A 17685-nucleotide genomic window follows, 5' to 3' on the forward strand; every position below is an offset into this window, starting at 1 on the left:
AATATATCATGACATATATTTTATCAAAATATGTGCAAAATATGTCTTGTTTTATAGTTCAAACAAAAAAAATATTTTTGGGGGAATAATGGCCTAACAAGTTTTGTTTTTGTCCAACTCAAAGGTCCAAACCTCGACTTGTAGCTGTGATTAAAATGATTGAAGTAATGAATCTTTAAATGGGCATTAATGTTTGAACTATTACTGTTAATCCCACTGAACAGTTTTTAATGATTTTATGAAAGTTCTGCTTTGAGAAAGAAAGTAAAATTGTCATTTATAAATACATTCACTCCATAATGTTTTTGTCCTCTCTTCTCTTTTATTAGTTTTAGCTTTTCCTGCGTTTCTGCTCGGCATTGACCAGAACCGTTTGAAAGAGAAGCTGACGAGCAGAAAGATGGACAGTAAGTGGGGCAACGCTGTGGAGTCTATTGACGTAACCCTGAACGTGGAGCAGGCGTGTTACACACGGGATGCCCTCTCCAAGGCCCTGCATGCACGTGTGTTTGACTTCCTGGTCGAGGTATGAGTGCGCCATTTTACTGCCATAGATTATTAAATTTGTGGGATTGTCATCATTATTACTTTGACAGTGTGTATTACTTTGCTGAGAATAATCCTTTGATTTCAGGCGATCAACAGAGCCATGGTGAAGGATCATCAGGAGTTGAACATCGGCGTGTTGGACATTTATGGATTTGAAATTTTCCAAGTAAGTTTTTATTTTGGTTTCTTCTCAGGCTGACTCATGACTCCTAGAGCTTTACTTTGCAGCAACACATGAGTTGGATTAACTGGTTTTAGCATTTAAACAGATTTAACACAGAGGATAAGACTAATTTTTAAAGTATGTGGATTAAGTTCCATCTCCTGATTGAGACGGCAGCTTTTTAATTTTAATCAGATTACTTTTTGTTTTGTTCAGCTGATGAGAGGTCTTGACCTTTGGAGTGTTCTTAAAAAGGTTTTGGTCTGCAAAAAAATTTTAATCTTAAAACAAAACAATCTCTGTTGAAGGGGGGTTCTATTTTAACTACCGAAATTGCATTTTCTAAAACTTAAAGGAGCAAACGTTTTGCTAAAAGTAACAAAATGGTAGTTAGAAGTTAAAAGTTGCAATACGCTAACTGAAAGTAACAAATGGCCAGCTAAAATTAGCCAATGGCTGGTTAAGAGTAGCAGACAGCTAGCTTTAAGTATCAAAAACCTATCTAAAAGAAGCAAAAGGCTAGCTTAAAGCTAAGACTAAAAAAGCTTACTAAAAGCTAAAAAATATCTAACAGTAGCTGAAAGCTAAAAGTAGCATCAGAAGATGTAGATCTTTCTATGTTGGAGCAGATTTCAAAGAGAACTGTATTATGAAGGATTTGAAGATATCTCAACGTATTCTTATGGGGAAATTATTTGTAAATAAAGTTATATATTTTTGTAAAGTATAAAAGTTACAGAAACAAAACTCAAAGCACCAATTTCCTGAACAAGCTGAGTGTTTGATGCATGAATGGCTGAAACGGCACAAAGTATGCAGAAGTAGTTAGCAAAAAATGTAGGGAAAATTAAAAACAAGTGTGTGAATTCTGAATCAGCTTTCACACAATAATGCATAATTTTCTAAAAATGCAATGTGGCCTTGCTTTAAAGTCTGACAGCCTCTAGAGATACTGAACAAAGCTCAGTGAACATGCAGATTATCCAGATTTTACTTCAGACAAAGCTCATTTGGATCATATTAACTGTGTCCTCTTCCTTAGAAAAATGGGTTTGAACAGTTCTGCATCAACTTTGTGAACGAGAAGCTCCAGCAGATCTTCATTGAGCTGACTCTGAAGGCCGAGCAGGTGATGTTTCTCCACATTCTTTCACTTTGGGCAGAAGTTTTGTTTCCCATGTTTGTTGCATATTTGTTAAATTCCCTGTTTGACTCTTTTCACTTCCTGTAGGAGGAGTATGTGCAGGAGGGCATCAAGTGGAGTCCTATAGATTACTTCAACAACAAGATTGTGTGCGATCTCATTGAGAGCAAGGTGATTACATGGGGAAGCATTAAACTCACGATTACAGAAGAGTTTTTAACTATTTAACCATGCACTCTTCTTTATAGATCTAAATCTGAATACTGATCAGTTGTGAATAGACTTCTGATTTAAAAATAGGATACAGATGATGCCAAGCATGTTTTTATTGTTTAAAGTAAGAATTTCAGATGTGATCATAAATGTAATATTTTGGTTTTTGAACCAAACATGCTGGGCTTTGTGAACTTGTGATGGACAGCGTTTGCTGTTTTGTTATAATTTAAGATTTTTCTTTTAGATTTCCAGCTTCTTATTCTCAAATGTGCCAACATGTCTCTTAATTTGAGTTTTTTCATTTGTCCTTAGAAGCCTAATCCACAAAATCCACAACGAGGGCTTTAAACCAAGCCCCCCATCAGAGAGAGGCAGGGGATTTGTCTCAGTGTCTGACAGTTCAGCTCTTTGCTTAATTCAGGAACAAGTTAACTTGTGACTTTTTAAAATTTGAAAAACTTCAAAAGGCTGTTGATGAAAACCCCTGTGAGGCTTCCACTGCGAGTTAGTTTATATAACTGAGGTGCGAAGTTTGTAGTAAAAACGTTTCTTGAACGTTTTGTGATTTAAAATATTAATATAAAAGGTTTATCTGTTAGGTGAACTAAAGAAATTAGCAATGACTCTGAAGCTTTAAGTTTATAGCTCAGTTTGTGGCATCAAAGCTGTTTTTTCCGTGTCCCCAGAATCCCCCAGGCGTCATGTGCGTCCTGGATGACGTGTGTGCCACCATGCATGCGGTGGGCGAGGGGGCCGACCAGACCATGCTGCAGAAGCTCCGAGTCCAGATCAAAACACACGAGCACTTCAACAGCTGGAACCAGGGCTTCATTATCCATCACTACGCTGGCAAGGTCAGTGTGCCCTCGCTGAGAGTCAGTCATGGTTTAATGAGAGTTTGGTTTGTTTGGAAACAACTGGAAATCAAATCAGAAAGACTCAAACATCCATCTGTACACTTGTCTTTGCTGTGGTGTCAGGTGTAATATGTTTATATATATACATATATATATATATACAGTCTGAAACAGGAAGCTGAAATGAAAGTTCTGAAAATAGAAACTTATTATTTTTTATGGTTTTGGTAAGGGAGCTGCTCTCTGTATGAGCTGTCAAAAACACCAGTTGTGCAGCTGGTGCTTCAATCCTGGAGTCTGCGTCGCATCTTGATCCCTTTAAGATTTCCACTTGAAAAAACAACTCCTCCTTCCTCCTAACATAAGGATATCAAAGTCATTTGGGTTTATCAGTCCTTGTTAAATAAGATGATACAGTTTGCGAGCCTTTTTGTGTTTGTGTAGATTTCGGCGGTGGGGTAGCTGAGGTCGTCTCGTGTCATCCCTCAGATGTGCGGTGGCCTCGGCCTGGCACTCATGCCGCAGGCTTAATGAGCCTTGCAATAAAGGATTGAGGCTCCCATGACTGCGCTCGAAACATTCCTTCCATCTCGACCTACAGTGTCGTAGAAATAACACACGCTTTATTATGACTGCTGCTTTTATAGGGAGGCTGATCCTGGGAGGTGAAACGCTTCAAAACCCTTACATTTTTCCATTAAACTCAAGTTTCTTATTTAGGTCAGAATAGCAGTTCCAGTGTTTACTTGCCACACGGTTTTCATCTTCCATTTTTCCTTCAGGTTTTAAAAAACTCTGATTATTTTTGTTGCTAAGAAACTCCTCTGCGTGCCTCTCTGCAGGTGTCCTACGACGCAGAAGGGTTCTGTGAGAGGAACCGAGACGTCCTCTTCACTGACCTCATTGAGCTGATGCAGAGCAGTGAAATGTAAGTAACACACACCAACATGTGGTGAGGATTCCTCTGCGACTCGTCTTTTGTGAGCCATGTGTTTATAATTGAGCACATGTGAATGAAAGCTGCAAAAGCATGGATCCATCTGGAAACAAGCGGGATGCAGCTGAAGTGTGCGGGACTCGGTGACGTCTCGCCCTCTGACCTGAATCTCGTCTGGTTTCTGTCTCATTATGTGGCTCTGGGGTTGCACATGGTGCTTTCAGGTCCAAGTAGTGAAGTCTGGTCACCCTGTGTTATGGTTTTACTGTTGTGAGGGGGGTGTTCAAGTGGCCATCTGTGCAAACAGCCTGTATTGTCTGTGTAACCCCTACAGAGCTCTTTTGTGTGCACATATGGTTAAGAAAGGTCATGTCCAAATCCCTTTGCGCTGGAAAATACAGAAATTAGATAGAAATGATCATGACATAAAGACACTCGAACATATCTACGCTCACAGATGAAAGCGTTACAGAAAGGAAGTTCCCTCATTCCTTCAAGCAGCAGGTCTGAACAGAGAAGAAAGCTTTGACCTGTAATGTCAGCTGGAGAACATCAGTCGACTTGTATTTGTACACAAAACCTGCTGATCCTTTCTTCTGTGTCCAAGACTCGAGTCAGGAGTTCAGAACTAAACAACTCTGATGTTGGCGCCAGAAAGCAGGAAGGTAAAAGAAAAATCCCAGCATTAAAATGCACTTTGGTTCAAAAAGAAACAAGTGAGTTCAGCATGCTGAAATGTGGGACAGCTTAATATCAGATCACTAGACTTTTTGGAGATTTTGACTCATTTTTCTACGTGACGTATTCAGGTAAAAAGTAACATTGGTTAATGTCTCAGTCTAGGACACTTGGGAGTATTTTATTATGTTATCTATTTATTTGATAAATTATTAAATAAATAGATCGTTCATAACATATTTGCTTACAAAATAAATATATTAACATTGTCTTTAATTAAAGGTTGTTGAATAAGACTTTGGAGTCCGTCTCACTCCTAAAAACAGCTCTGTGTGTACTATATACTATGAATACTACAATCACATAGACAGAATTTACAGGTCCTCAGGCATCATTGCCTGAAAACTAAAAGCAGTTCTGCTGTGGATATCACTGCATGGGTGGAGGAACTTTCTAGAAAACTACTGTTGGTGGCCGACAGTGTCGACAACAACAATGGTTCATTATTGCATCCACAAAAGCAAAAAAAAAAACAGATAGAAACAAATGTCTGCTCTAAGTCTGGGTTTATTTGGGATGCGCTGATGCAGTGAATACCAGTTCTGTGGTTTGACAAATAAAAGATAAACAGAAAGTGAACCATGTGGCTTGCCATCCAGGTGATTTGATTTTCCTCTTACGTTTTCCTTACTTCTGCAGGACAATGCCAAACCACATTCTGCCCCGATTACATCAACATGAACTGACCTGCCTGTAGTCAAGATCTGTCACCAACTCAGAGTATTTTGTATATATTTGGTTCACATATTTAATCAATTAATGTTAAATCTTCGTTAACGGCTGTGGCTGGTGGAAGCAGTAGACTTGTAAGCCACTCGGTTGAATATTATCCTAGAGGAGGCAGGATTTAATGTCTAGAGGTAGGAGATCAGAGGTTAAGCTAATCAACCTCGCTACCGGTTTATGTTGTAAAATGAACCTTATCAAGGTAAAACATTTTATGACCTCCAGACTCGGACTCCATAGACAGAGGGCCTGAACATTCTTTTTTTTCCCCCTTTAAACTGGGCAAAGAAGATGTTTTTAATCAACCATAAAGTATATTTCTCTTTACAGAAATGGCCTTGCACACACACACACCACCTTCCCCAACTCCAAATGTTTCAGGAATTCAGACCAATGACCTCAGTCAGTTGAAGGTTCTTGCTTCTTTAATCATTAACACTTTGGGAATTTTTAGTTGCCATGTGAACGTGATGTTATTTTCAGGTCCATGTTTATTTCTTTGTGTTTATCTGAGGATGAAACTTTCATTTCTAACTCGCCACCTTTGGTCCCCTCACAGTGGCTTCATCAGAGGTCTGTTTCCAGAAAACCTCAACGCTGAGAAGAAGGGTCGACCCACAACTGCAGGCAGCAAAATAAAGGTGCACGTTCAATAAATCTTTCATGTGTGTTTTTCTTATCAGAGTCGCTGTGGGAAAAGACCTTTGAGACCATGTGTGGGTTTCACTTTAACATTAGCTCCGTCTGCCTCATTATCAGCTTTGCCCTCCTCCCTTTCTTAATGTTTTCTCTGATTCCTCCCTTCAGAAACAAGCCAATGATCTGGTGAGCACGCTAATGAAATGTACGCCACACTACATTCGCTGCATCAAACCAAACGAGACCAAGAAGCCCAAAGACTGGGAGGAGGGACGGTGAGTGACGAAACGGAGCGTCCACTGTTGTTCCCACGCACAAGCAAAAACCGTCAGTCTGTTTTCTGATGGCTTAATTAAATGTTTTACTCCCAAAATGTATTAAAACTGAACAAAGAATCAGTATTAATGAGGGAAGAAAGTTTGTTTCATTTTACATAATTCAAATTTAAACAAATCAGATGCCTCTTCATTGCATGCTACCAAGAATTAAATAGACTGCGTGTTTATAACCTCTCAAAGCAAACAAAAGACCACGGTGGACATGATTATTGTTTAACCAGAGTATTTAAGGAGCTCATAGCTGCTGACTGATTAAAAGTTTATTTGAGGAGTTTTAATTTGGAAGGCAGTTTAGGGACAATAAATATATTTTTTTGATTGGAGGCATCTGAATTACAGTTCTAAGTAAAATTGTGCACAACAATGATGATCTTACAACATGTTATTAAATATTTCTGACAAAAACCAGACAGTCATAAGGTAATTTCAAAGAGAGATTATAAAGTATTTTACAGCAACTTTGATGTAAACATGATCATTTAAATGTTCTTAATGGGAAAATCCAATCAGTCACAAGGAAATTCCCAAACGGTAAACATAAACCCATTCTTCTATTTATTTCTTCTAGTGGTTGTAGTCTTTTATGTTGTTCATCCAAAGACGTGTTTTAAGACACCTTTTTTTGCTTTATGCCTTTAGTCGTGAGTATCTCGCTCTCTTCCTTCCCTGCACGCCGGGTCTGAGCGCTACTCGTTGTGAAGTGGTATTGTTCAGCGCTTATGACCTTCCTGTTGGGAGATGTGTGCAATGTGGCTCATTAATTGGCAGCGGAAGTGCTGTTCTCACAGGAAGTCTGAGTGTACGAACCAGCGCTTAAGCTCTTTGTTTAAGGAAAATGTTTAGCAGGAGCGACTGTTTTGCATACAATGACCTACAATTATCGCTTCTCCCAGCATAGTGGGAGCTTCAAGTGTCTTGAAAAGATTATTTTTTTAAAAGGTGAACACTCATTCACAACAAAATGTAGCGGAAGTAGAAATTTGTAAGATGATGGAGGACATGGTATCAAAAGAAAAAAAATAAAGTCTATGGGTTTTCTTAATGTGATGATTTTTGACATTTTCGTTCTTTTTCCAGAGTGAAACACCAGGTCGAGTATCTGGGTTTGAAGGAAAACATCAGGGTGAGGCGTGCTGGCTACGCCTACCGAAGAGTCTTCAGGAAGTTCCTCAACAGGTATCATACCTCAGACTCACGGTGCTCTCGTGTTTAATGGTTTAAGATGCACTCGAGCTGATTTTGACCTCATGAATCGGACCTTTCAAAGAGTTACGATTTCTGTTCTGATGCTTGTAACTGTGGTCCTCAGGTACGCTATCCTGACCAAAGAATCCTGGCCAACGTGGCAAGGAGACGAGAAACAAGGCGTCCATCACCTCTTACGGTCTGTCAACATGGACCAGGATCAGTTCCAGCTCGGCAAAACCAAGATCTTCATTAAAGCCCCTGAGTCGGTGAGTCTGTGTCTCTGAGGGGGGAACTAGTCCAGGAACATGAGCATGGAAGCTGAAACCTGTTGGTCTGAATGCTCTGAACCTAAACATCTTGTGAGAACGTCTGCCTGGTTTGTTTGTTAGGAAGAGAGAAAAAAAAAACCCTCAACTTAGCATTTTTTACTCTGAGCACCATAAAAGGCAGCAGAGTCCCAAATCATGTCTGAATCCTGGTTGTAGGGGAGGAGAGTGAACCCGACCCCTGTTCCACGTCAGCAGTGACTCATCGCTGCTCTGAAACTACAACACAAGCTCAGGCTGGGAGGAGGGAGGGGGACATCGTAAAGCCTTGTCTTTTTCTGCCATAACTACTTTTCTTCATGACTCTTATGAAAGCAGCACTTGTGTGAAGCCTCCCTTCTCGCTTATTACAGATCAGACAGGAGCGGGGACACACAGGCACACACCTGCAGACGTATTTTTAGCAGCTCGCACACACAGACATCTCACTCTTAATCTCAGTCAGGCCGTACAGCTGATCCTGAATGCTTTTACTCAGTTATTGCACCCCCCCAGTCCCCCATCCCCCTCCTGACTGACTGAGAGTCCGAGTCACCGAGGTGTTCTAATGAAATGCAAATATCACACAGGGCAGGTCGCTGAAATGACCTATCAGGCTTCTCCAAACAAGCCCATGTCTGATAAAAAGCCCTGACACCAGTTAATCAGCTGAATGACTGAAGTGTCCTTTTCTTTCATGATGAAACAAGTGACGTTTGTTCGACGACAGGCCGCTTGTTGAAGGAGTTTCTCTCCCAAAGACATGATGGCTTGTCTTTTTTGCTCTCAGACAGATTAAACACTAAACACTCTTACTCAAACATCCAAATAAAGATCTCTGGTGATGAAGGAATTCTGCAACAATCTTTATTTATGATGACGAATAACATTTTGTCACAAATGTTGTAGACAGACCGATCATTGCTGTTTTCCTTTGATGCTCCTCTGAGACTTGTTTGTGTTTTATGTTTTGTGTGTGTGTTTGTCTGTTACCAAATGGATGAACTTTACTGAAACTTGCAGAAAGTAATCATTAGATATACATCTACATCTTATTAACGTTTGGAGTCAAGCTAATTCGAGATGGCTGCCACAGCCAACTAACCTTAAAAAAACAACAACACAAAAATACTTATAATTCAGTCAGTTTTACAGATATAGATCTGAGAATTGGTGTGTTAGTAGCTGACATTGATCCCCAACACATACATCGAGTTCTAACAGATTGGGCAAAATCAACACATAATACGATCGTGGCATCTTGTAAAATTGTTTGAGTTCACAGATAACATTATTTACAATGTTTGATCAAACTGGCTACAATGTCATCATATTTCTACACAACTCTCGGTCTAAAACTCCAGCATGAAAAGTGGCAAACAATATGTTAGGCCTAGGTTTGTTAGTCTATTTTAGCTCCCATTTAACATTCCTGTTTGAGGAGTTTATCACGAAGTATTGTTTAAGATGAGTCACTCTTTGGCTGAAAACCTCTGAAACCTCTGTGGCGTCACACGTGCACGTTGTGAGCCGGAGCATTTTTTTCTGTGGTTGAAGTGTCCTGTGTTGTGTTTTTGGCCTTGGTTGTGGTGTCCTTGTTGATGCCGGGGCCTGTTGCAGCACTGGACAGGATGTTTAGTCTGGCACAGAGAGGGCAGAGAGTGTGATTGCGTGTTAGGAGGACCGGCAGGAAATGACATAGGCTGGTAAAAGGTCTGGCGTTCTGCTGGCACAAAGTGTACCAATCATACAGATCAGTACTGATAAGAGTTTCTCAATTATGACCTTTTTTAGCTTTATGTTTTTTCTTTGCTTCCCCATCATTAATAACATCACTCCTGCAGTGCGTTTTCATTCAGTCTGATGGTTCACACACAGAAGAATTTGCATTTTTCAAGAAACTGAAGCGCCTAAACATCTCAATTTGAGTAAAATACATTCATGACTCAGTAGGGAACCATACAGGACACCATGCGAGTTCTGGTTAGAACCACCTGGTTACAAACAAAACCAGAATGCTGGTTTTAAGGTGTTAAATCTGAAGTCCACAAGCTAATGGGTGACTTCATGATATCTGTTAATGACTTCTTGATAATGTAAATGATTTGTAAAGTGGAAGTAACTATGAAGAATTCTTATTCAATTTGTTTTAGTGTTAGAGCCCAGTTTGGAGAAGCAATCTTAAATTTGTCTAAATCTACATTAAGGTGGATTGCATCTTAATAAACTGTACAAATCAGAGGATTGTGGTGAAAATGATTCAGATGTTCACATCAGCATCTTAAAATTGCTTTAGGACATATCAGAAAAGTTTAAATAATTTCTCTTTAAATGTTTATTCATCACTCAGCGTTATTTCTATTAAACTGAATAAGAAACGTTCAAACTGAGGACAGTCGTCATTCCAGTTTAACTCTTTAATTAAAACTGGTATAAACCCATACATGGTTAGTTCTGCGTGACTTGACTCAGTAAGTGATGGGAAACGTTTAAATATTATAGGTGAAGTGGAACTGGTTCTGTGTGATGTTTACTTGTAGTCATGCCTTCCATTCAGTGTATGTAGGTGTGTCACGTTGTAGTATGATTACTGACACTTTGTCTTGTTTTTTTTTCCTCTTAGCTCTTTCTGCTGGAAGAGACAAGGGATCGAAAGTTTGATGGCTATGCGAGGACCATCCAGAAGGCCTGGAGGAAGTATGTTGCTCGTAAGAAATACGTTCAGATGAGGGAAGAAGGTGAGTAAAGCGACCGCCTGCTGCTTTATTATCCGTCTCACTCGGTGTTCATCTCTCACCTGGACTTCTTCTTTTTTAAATTCAGCTTCAGATCTGCTGTTGAACCGAAAAGAGCGGCGGCGGCACAGCCTGAACAGAAACTTTGTGGGTGACTACCTCGGGATGGACGACAGACCCGAACTTCGACAGTTTCTGGCCAAGAGAGAAAAGATCGACTTCGCTGACAAAGTCACGAAATATGACCGCCGGTTCAAGGTTTGATTTCTTCAGGGTTTTTTAAAAATTTTTTTCAGTAACTGCCCAGAATTCTAAAATCATTATTGTGCTTTTCTTTTTGAACTTAGGGAATAAGGAGGGACTTGATTTTGACTCCTAAATCTTTGTACCTGATTGGAAGAGAGAAGGTGAAACAAGGACCAGAGAAGGGTCAGGTGACCGAGGTGCTGAAGAGGCGGATTGATGTAGAGAAAATCTTGGCGGTGTCTCTCAGGTAAAAACTGTCTTTAAGTCTACATTTTGCTCAGATTTATTGCAAACTGGATTCTCATCTTCCAAAAATAGTCACATACAAACCTTTTTTAACTTACTACTTGTTGCTTTTGTTTTTCCTCTTCGTGGTGTTGGGAAGTGATGATTGGAGGCCAACTTTAGTCATACACAAAGGTTCCTCACCACCTGATCTTCCTATTGTTTAATAATTAATGCCCACAACAAATGACTCAAACAAACCCAGTCTATAAAAACAAATATTGCTCTTGTCCTATCTTCTAAAGTCAACAATAAGCGTTGTTTCCTGCTGCTACGCAACACCACTTCCTACTCCCAATCATGCTTCTTTTCCATTATAGTATGTTTTGTTTCCAGTTGCGTGATTTTAGATGGCTAGTATTTTTATACTTAACACACACACACACGCTAGACCCCACAGACGAAAGTCATGAATCTCCTTCAAGGTCTGGATTCCCAGTCAAAGTTTCCATGTTCCTGTAAAAGTCACACAAAGGACACAGAAAACATGTGGGGTGAATTAAACGTTCTTGTGTACGTTTGTGTGTGTAGATCTGAGTAGAAGCAGTTTGTTGCTGAAAGGGTGCGCAGTCAAAACCACTTTAAGGGATGTGGATTTGTTTCTTACCGAAGGAACTCCAAAATAAAAGGACCTGAAGTTGTTTTCTCTTTGTTGTTGATGGAAACCCTGTGAAATCTGGTTTCGAGCCGTCGGTGCGAGCATGTGGCCTTTGAGTCAGTGGGGTAATGCGGACCAGGTGGTGTTATTATGAGTTGTAAAAAAACTCATCAGACAGAAAATCCACCTCGGTGGGAGGAACAGATGATCCTTGTGTTCGTTTCAGGCATAAAGCTGTCATCCCTGCTCAGATGTGAGCGGCTTTGTGCGGCTCCTAATGCAGTGGAAAGTGAAAGCTGACCCCCCCTCAGCTTCCATATAAAAAACCAAAACAACTGTATGAATGACTACAGTCCTCACCAGATTTGTTTTTCATTATGTCTAATGTAATTGTTTTGTTTTAAACTTGAAATCAGAGGCAAGCTTTTTACTCGATGCTTTGATCGTTGGTTTCAGCGCGCTGCAGGATGACTTCATCATTCTGCACGAGCAGGAGTACGACAGCCTGCTGGAGTGCGTCTTCAAAACAGAGTTCATCAGCTTACTGGCCCGAAGGTTCGAGGAGAAAACTCAGAGGAAGCTTCCGCTCAAGTTTAGTAACACGTAAGTGAGCACATAAATCAGAGCTGCAACAAGTATCAGTTACTTTTAAGAGCCTGGAACAAATGCTTTTTCTGTAATGTAAAAAAAAAGATCATGGTTATTCTTCAGAGGATGAAAATGTGGCATTAATTTTTATTCGTGACGTTTTCAGACTGGAGATGAAGTTGAAGAAGGAGAACTGGGGGTTCCTGAGTGGGGGCAACTCCAGACAGTTGGTGTTTGTGCAGGGTCACGGAGATATTGCTGTAATTAAGCCTTCGAGCAAATCTCTGCAGGTCAGCATCGGCCCAGGACTTCCCAAAAATACACGTGAGTATCAACAGAACCACAGCTGCTCGCATGCTGACGCATCAAATGTGGATCTGAGGTCTGGATTGGGGTTTTGGATGTAACATAGAAGCAGCTGACATATCTACATTTGTATTTTTGTTTCTTCTATTTTCTGAAAATGTTTCAGGTCCAACCAAACAGAGCTTCAGTCAGAATCGCAGCAACATGGCCAGATCCCACCAGAACAAGCCGTCACGAACAGCACCAGGACCCCCAGGTACGCCCGGTCACACATCTCAGCACATCAGCAGCTTCTGTTACTGTCGTCTATAAAACCAGCTTGTGTCTTTTCTCGCTGCAGCTGCCCACCAGAATGGCGGCCCGAAAAACACCAACCACGTTGCCAATCAGAGGAACTCACAGCACCACAGCCAGAGACAGCCCCCGTCCAGCAACTCAGCTCGCCCCTTCCTGCCCAGCAACAACAACCAGCTGAAGGAGCGAGGAGGAGGAGGAGGCAGCCGGCAGCAGCCGAACCTGGACTGCCTGAGAGTCCCTGACCAAGGAGCTGCAGGGTGAGTTCAGCACGCAAACCGGCACCAACGGAGGGAAAACCTTTATAACACGTAAACACAAAATAGGGGAGAACTTTAATCTAAATCCTACACAGAGAAAATATCTTTGTCCTGCAAAAAATCACATGTTGGTGTCTTCTTGTAATGACGCGTTCATGAAATACCTTTCAGTTTTGCCATTGTCTGTGAAGGTGATTTCTTCTGTAACTTCATGAATCACAGCTTTTAAAATGAAAATCTCCCAGTGGGGGCACTTGAGGTCAAACATGGCACCATTTCTCCTCAGCTTTCTGTGTCCCATTTGATAAAAAAAAAACAAGAATCCAGCACAAAATATGGTTACTTACTGTTCCAAAAACCTTGAAACAAAATTAAATATTATTACAATTTTGTTATATTTGTTAAGACAGATTAAAAGTGCTGTTATAAGTCAATAAAAATTTATTATGACAGTTTTTGTCATTATAACTCAAGTTTAATGATGTAATTGTAATATTTGAATGCTTTAACCAAATACAGTTGGGGTTATAAATTTCTGCTGCTGTTATTTTGTGGGTCAGAAGTTGAAAAAGTTTGGGATATGTATTTTAGAAGCACATATTGTACAGCGAAGTGGCTCAACCCTTCAGAAAGACTTGAATGCAAACCTCAGAGGATCCAGTTAACTTAGAAGGTGTTACTAATTTATCAGCTTCTTTAATAAATAACAAATGCTGGTGATGATCTTTAAACCTAAAAAAATGAGGATGTTGTTTAGTTTGTTCAAGTTTAAACCACTTTTAAATGAAGTTTTCTATTAAACAGGCTATTATTTTTACAAATAAATCGTATTTTTAACTTGCAATGCTTATATGTGTTAAACGTGATAAATCTTTCATTTTCTTTGCTTCACATGCAGCTTTAAAATCTGAAGGACGCCATATTCACACACTAATAACCCTGCTGTTGTTTCCTGAATTGTGACATAATTTGGCTAATTCGTTCTTTTTGTAGTTCTGGAGACAGACGGACAGCTCCAAACGAAGAAAAGTGAGTTTGGGGAGTTTGCAGTGTTTTGGGTGGTGGTTCGGGACTGTAAGGAAACTTTCGGCAGACACACACTAACACTTCCTCTTTTAAACACCTTAAGTCCAAACTCCTGGCCAGATTGGGTCACCTGTTATTTTACTTCCCTCTGCTACTAAATTTCCATGATATTAGATGGGACTTCTGTATGTTTCCATTTAATATGTTGGATCTTTTATTTAGTAATGAAAGATCATTGAGGAAGCTTTTACAGTGAAAGAATACCAACTGTGCACCTTTATCACTGGGTCCACTCTGATTGAAAGCATCTTGGATGAACACAGATACCACTGAAAGGAGTTTCTGTGCTCATTCAGTAAATACATTTATGTCGTACATACAGCATGCATCCTGGTCCCTTCTCACGAGGGTAATGGCATTATCTATCTTCTCATCTGATCCTCTATTAGTGCAGTGCTTCACTTCCTGTCCTCTGTATTCTGCTTGTGTTAGAGTTAGTAGCTGAAATAAAATCAGTTCTTTCTGCTCCGCCATATTTGGTTTTGGGTCCTTGGGCAAAGTGAGCACTTGTCTTAGACCACCATCTTGTGGCTGAAAACTGAACAGCTGCAGAAATACGCCAAACGATCGCTGTCTGCTGAAAATAACTGAAATAAATAAGCACGCTTTGATTTTAGAGACACTTACAAGAGGGGAAAAAAGTGAAAACATTTAATCCTGGAGTCATAGTTGTATTATGTATGTAATCCCCTAAACTTTGGATCTTTACCTTGACATGCAGAAGTTTGGGCACCCCGTGATGTATTTCTGTTGTTGTGCAGAACATGGTCTGTTCTCCTAAAATTATAAAGTTAAACATGCAACATTCTTATTGATGGTTTTAGTGAGGCTAGAGGTTTGTTTTTTGATTCGTACAGTTTGAGAATAATGCATTTTTGTCTTGTATTAAGTGCCTTTGTTAATTTAGTATTTATTTGTGTGAATTTCTTTCATCTTTTTGTCTTGATTAATATCTTTGCTCTTGCAACAATGTGAATGTCCCTGCTGAGGGACAAATAAAAGTATATTCTTCTCTGTTCTATTCTTAAAAAAAAAAAAAAAAAACTCCATTCAAAGGTTTGGGCATCCAAATTTATTTAAGTTTTCACACCGCTATTATAGAAATTTTAAAGTTTTAAAAACAATTCTCAGAACCTTTCCCCACAAGTGGCACCAGACACTTTTCAGTTCAATTCTGTTATATTTTAAAAACTTAAACTTAATTGGATTTGTCCTAAATGTTTGCCTGCAGCTGTGCTCCGACTCTGACCCGGTTTACCTCAGAGCCCCGACAACACATTGAATCTTTTATTCAGTTCTCCCGGCTCATCCTGATTGCTGGATGGTTTCTGCTTTTGTCTTTCGGTACTTCAGGGCCCACAGACCTTCGGTCAGCAGACCTCCACCAGGAGGAGGACGACCCAAGCCAGCGCCCAAACCCAAACCCCATGTGCCCCAGTGCAAAGCTCTGTACGCCTACGACGCTCAGGATACAGACGAGCTCAGCTTCAACGCCGACGACATCATTGACATCATCAAAGAAGGTAAGCGTAACAAAAAAAGATGGCTCCTTAGAACTTTAAAATTTGGACACTAATGGAGTCGTGTTTGTGGAGTAGATGCATCTGGATGGTGGACAGGACGACTCCGAGGGAAGCAGGGACTTTTCCCCAACAACTACGTCACCAAGATCTAAGAGCTGCTGGTTTTCAGGACGAGGAGCGAGGCCTGCTGCGTCCCCGCTGAGCCTCTCAGAGGACGGGACAGAGCCCACAGTCAGAAAGACGGACACTGTGAGACTCTTCTTCTACTACTGCCTTATGCCAAACGAATGTAACCGTCAGTTACGCCAGCAGACCAAAACATCCGTCGGACTCGAAATGAGGCTGTTTTCCAAAGACAAGGAGACCGTTGGGGCCCCGGGGGTCCGTTTCTCTCTACAGTCCCTTTTTGAGTACTGAACAAACTATTTATTGTATTTATAGATTTCTGTATTCCCCTTTTACGTACTTCATTATATCTCGCTGAGGATCGAGGCATTGAAATGAAACCTGCTAAATCTCTGGGACCAGGCTGTGATTTTTTGTCTTGACGTTTTGCTTTTTTAGATGGTTTTAATTGTTGAAGCGAACATTGTTGTGTCAAAACTGAAGGGACCTCTGTTTTAACAGGAATATTTATTTTTATGGAAAACTGTAACTGTAGGAACAGACACTTAATGAATCACAGCAATGATTTAAAGAAAAAAAAAAAAAGATTTTTGAGTATCAAAACAGATTATCTGCTCTGGAAACAAAAGGTGCGTCGCGATAAAGTGGGGAATCACCTGGAAAACCTCTGTCATCTGGATTTTATTGTTTTTGTTTTTTGTGACACCAGTATATTTCACATGACCATGTATACTGTACTTTCGGTGGTGTATTAGCACTTTATTGGTACAGGTACTACCTTGGACACAGACGCCATCGCTCGTTCCCAGCCAGTAAGTTCAGTCCACGGAGGACAGACCGCGATGCAATAAGCAGAGTTACTGAGAATAATTTGTTTACATAAAGTGAAAGCAAACAGGCATTTTTAGGTCTAATTCTGTATATGTGTTCATTTGTAGGAATATGCCTGTTTTTGAGGAGAACTTAAATTATTATTTTTTTAATTATCTGAAGAATATTAGCATCCTTTTTGCCCCTGAACCTTTGAATCCCACAGGCTGCAGCTTCAGAAGGATCATCACAAACCGGGGTGAACGGATTTTAGTTTGGCCACTTGCAAACGTTGATTTATTTCCCTCGTGGCGACTGTTTCTTCTTTGCGCTGTGGCTGCAGTGCTTCCACATTTTACTTTAGTTATTTTTCAGTCCCATGACAACATTACGCTGTAGTCAGGGAAAACTGCTGGGACTTCTGTCGTTGAACTGCATCAATAAATCTAGTTTGGACTGTTGAACGCCTCCTTGTGCAATACACACCAGTAGATGAGTATTTTAATAAAGCATGTAATATTGCATTATTGACGACTTTTCTCTGTTCTTATAAAAGTTTATTATACTGATCACAAACTAAATTTGCTATATGAAGGGAGACGTGAAACATGTTTCCTGTCTCATAAGACATTAATCGTCCTTGTGCAATAAAGCGTTAACGAGAAGGCAGGTTTAGGTTTTTCCTGCATTGAATTCATTTTTTAGACCTAGAGGCTTTGATTTACAGGGCATTGTTCGACATATTTCTCCTGCAGTCTTTGCATAAAAACAAAACTTTTTGAAATAAACTTTAAAAAGAATTTTCAAATATCCCCGCAATTGTCCCCAAGTATGATCCTGACTGCAGTTTTAACATTTTAGTACAATATTTACTTCTATTTCTAACAGTTCTACTATTCCATTTTTGCAAAATTATCTTTTTTAAAGTTCAGATTGACTCCATGGTGAAGGATTTTTGTACAACCTTTTGTGAAACTCCTTGTAATAAAAGCTTTCTCCACTTTACTTAATATTCTGTTTCCAATGAG

The 17685-nt window shown here is 40.0% G+C and overlaps 1 protein-coding gene across 2 annotated transcripts in view; it reads left to right on the plus strand.

Moving 5' to 3' along the window:
- The window catches only part of myo1ea (myosin IEa), a 44334-nt gene extending 27150 nt beyond the window's left edge, over positions 1-17184 (plus strand). Inside the window, exons 10-29 of one of the 2 annotated variants that reach the window (XM_017404831.3) lie at positions 330-526; positions 635-715; positions 1755-1841; positions 1944-2027; positions 2759-2926; positions 3772-3857; positions 5890-5971; positions 6138-6244; positions 7385-7483; positions 7617-7761; positions 10424-10538; positions 10624-10793; positions 10883-11028; positions 12121-12267; positions 12419-12576; positions 12725-12814; positions 12899-13112; positions 14106-14141; positions 15552-15721; positions 15797-17184. In XM_017404831.3, coding sequence (XP_017260320.1) covers positions 330-526; positions 635-715; positions 1755-1841; positions 1944-2027; positions 2759-2926; positions 3772-3857; positions 5890-5971; positions 6138-6244; positions 7385-7483; positions 7617-7761; positions 10424-10538; positions 10624-10793; positions 10883-11028; positions 12121-12267; positions 12419-12576; positions 12725-12814; positions 12899-13112; positions 14106-14141; positions 15552-15721; positions 15797-15873 — 2459 coding nt within the window. In that variant the 3' untranslated portion in view covers positions 15874-17184. The remainder of the gene's footprint in view (positions 1-329; positions 527-634; positions 716-1754; positions 1842-1943; positions 2028-2758; positions 2927-3771; positions 3858-5889; positions 5972-6137; positions 6245-7384; positions 7484-7616; positions 7762-10423; positions 10539-10623; positions 10794-10882; positions 11029-12120; positions 12268-12418; positions 12577-12724; positions 12815-12898; positions 13113-14105; positions 14142-15551; positions 15722-15796) is intronic. The other variant, XM_017404837.3, reaches the window with a different exon arrangement.
- The last annotated feature ends 501 nt before the right edge of the window (positions 17185-17685 follow it).

The sequence above is a fragment of the Kryptolebias marmoratus genome, linkage group LG15 (assembly GCF_001649575.2).
Source record: "Kryptolebias marmoratus isolate JLee-2015 linkage group LG15, ASM164957v2, whole genome shotgun sequence".
Lineage (NCBI taxonomy): Eukaryota > Metazoa > Chordata > Actinopteri > Cyprinodontiformes > Rivulidae > Kryptolebias > Kryptolebias marmoratus.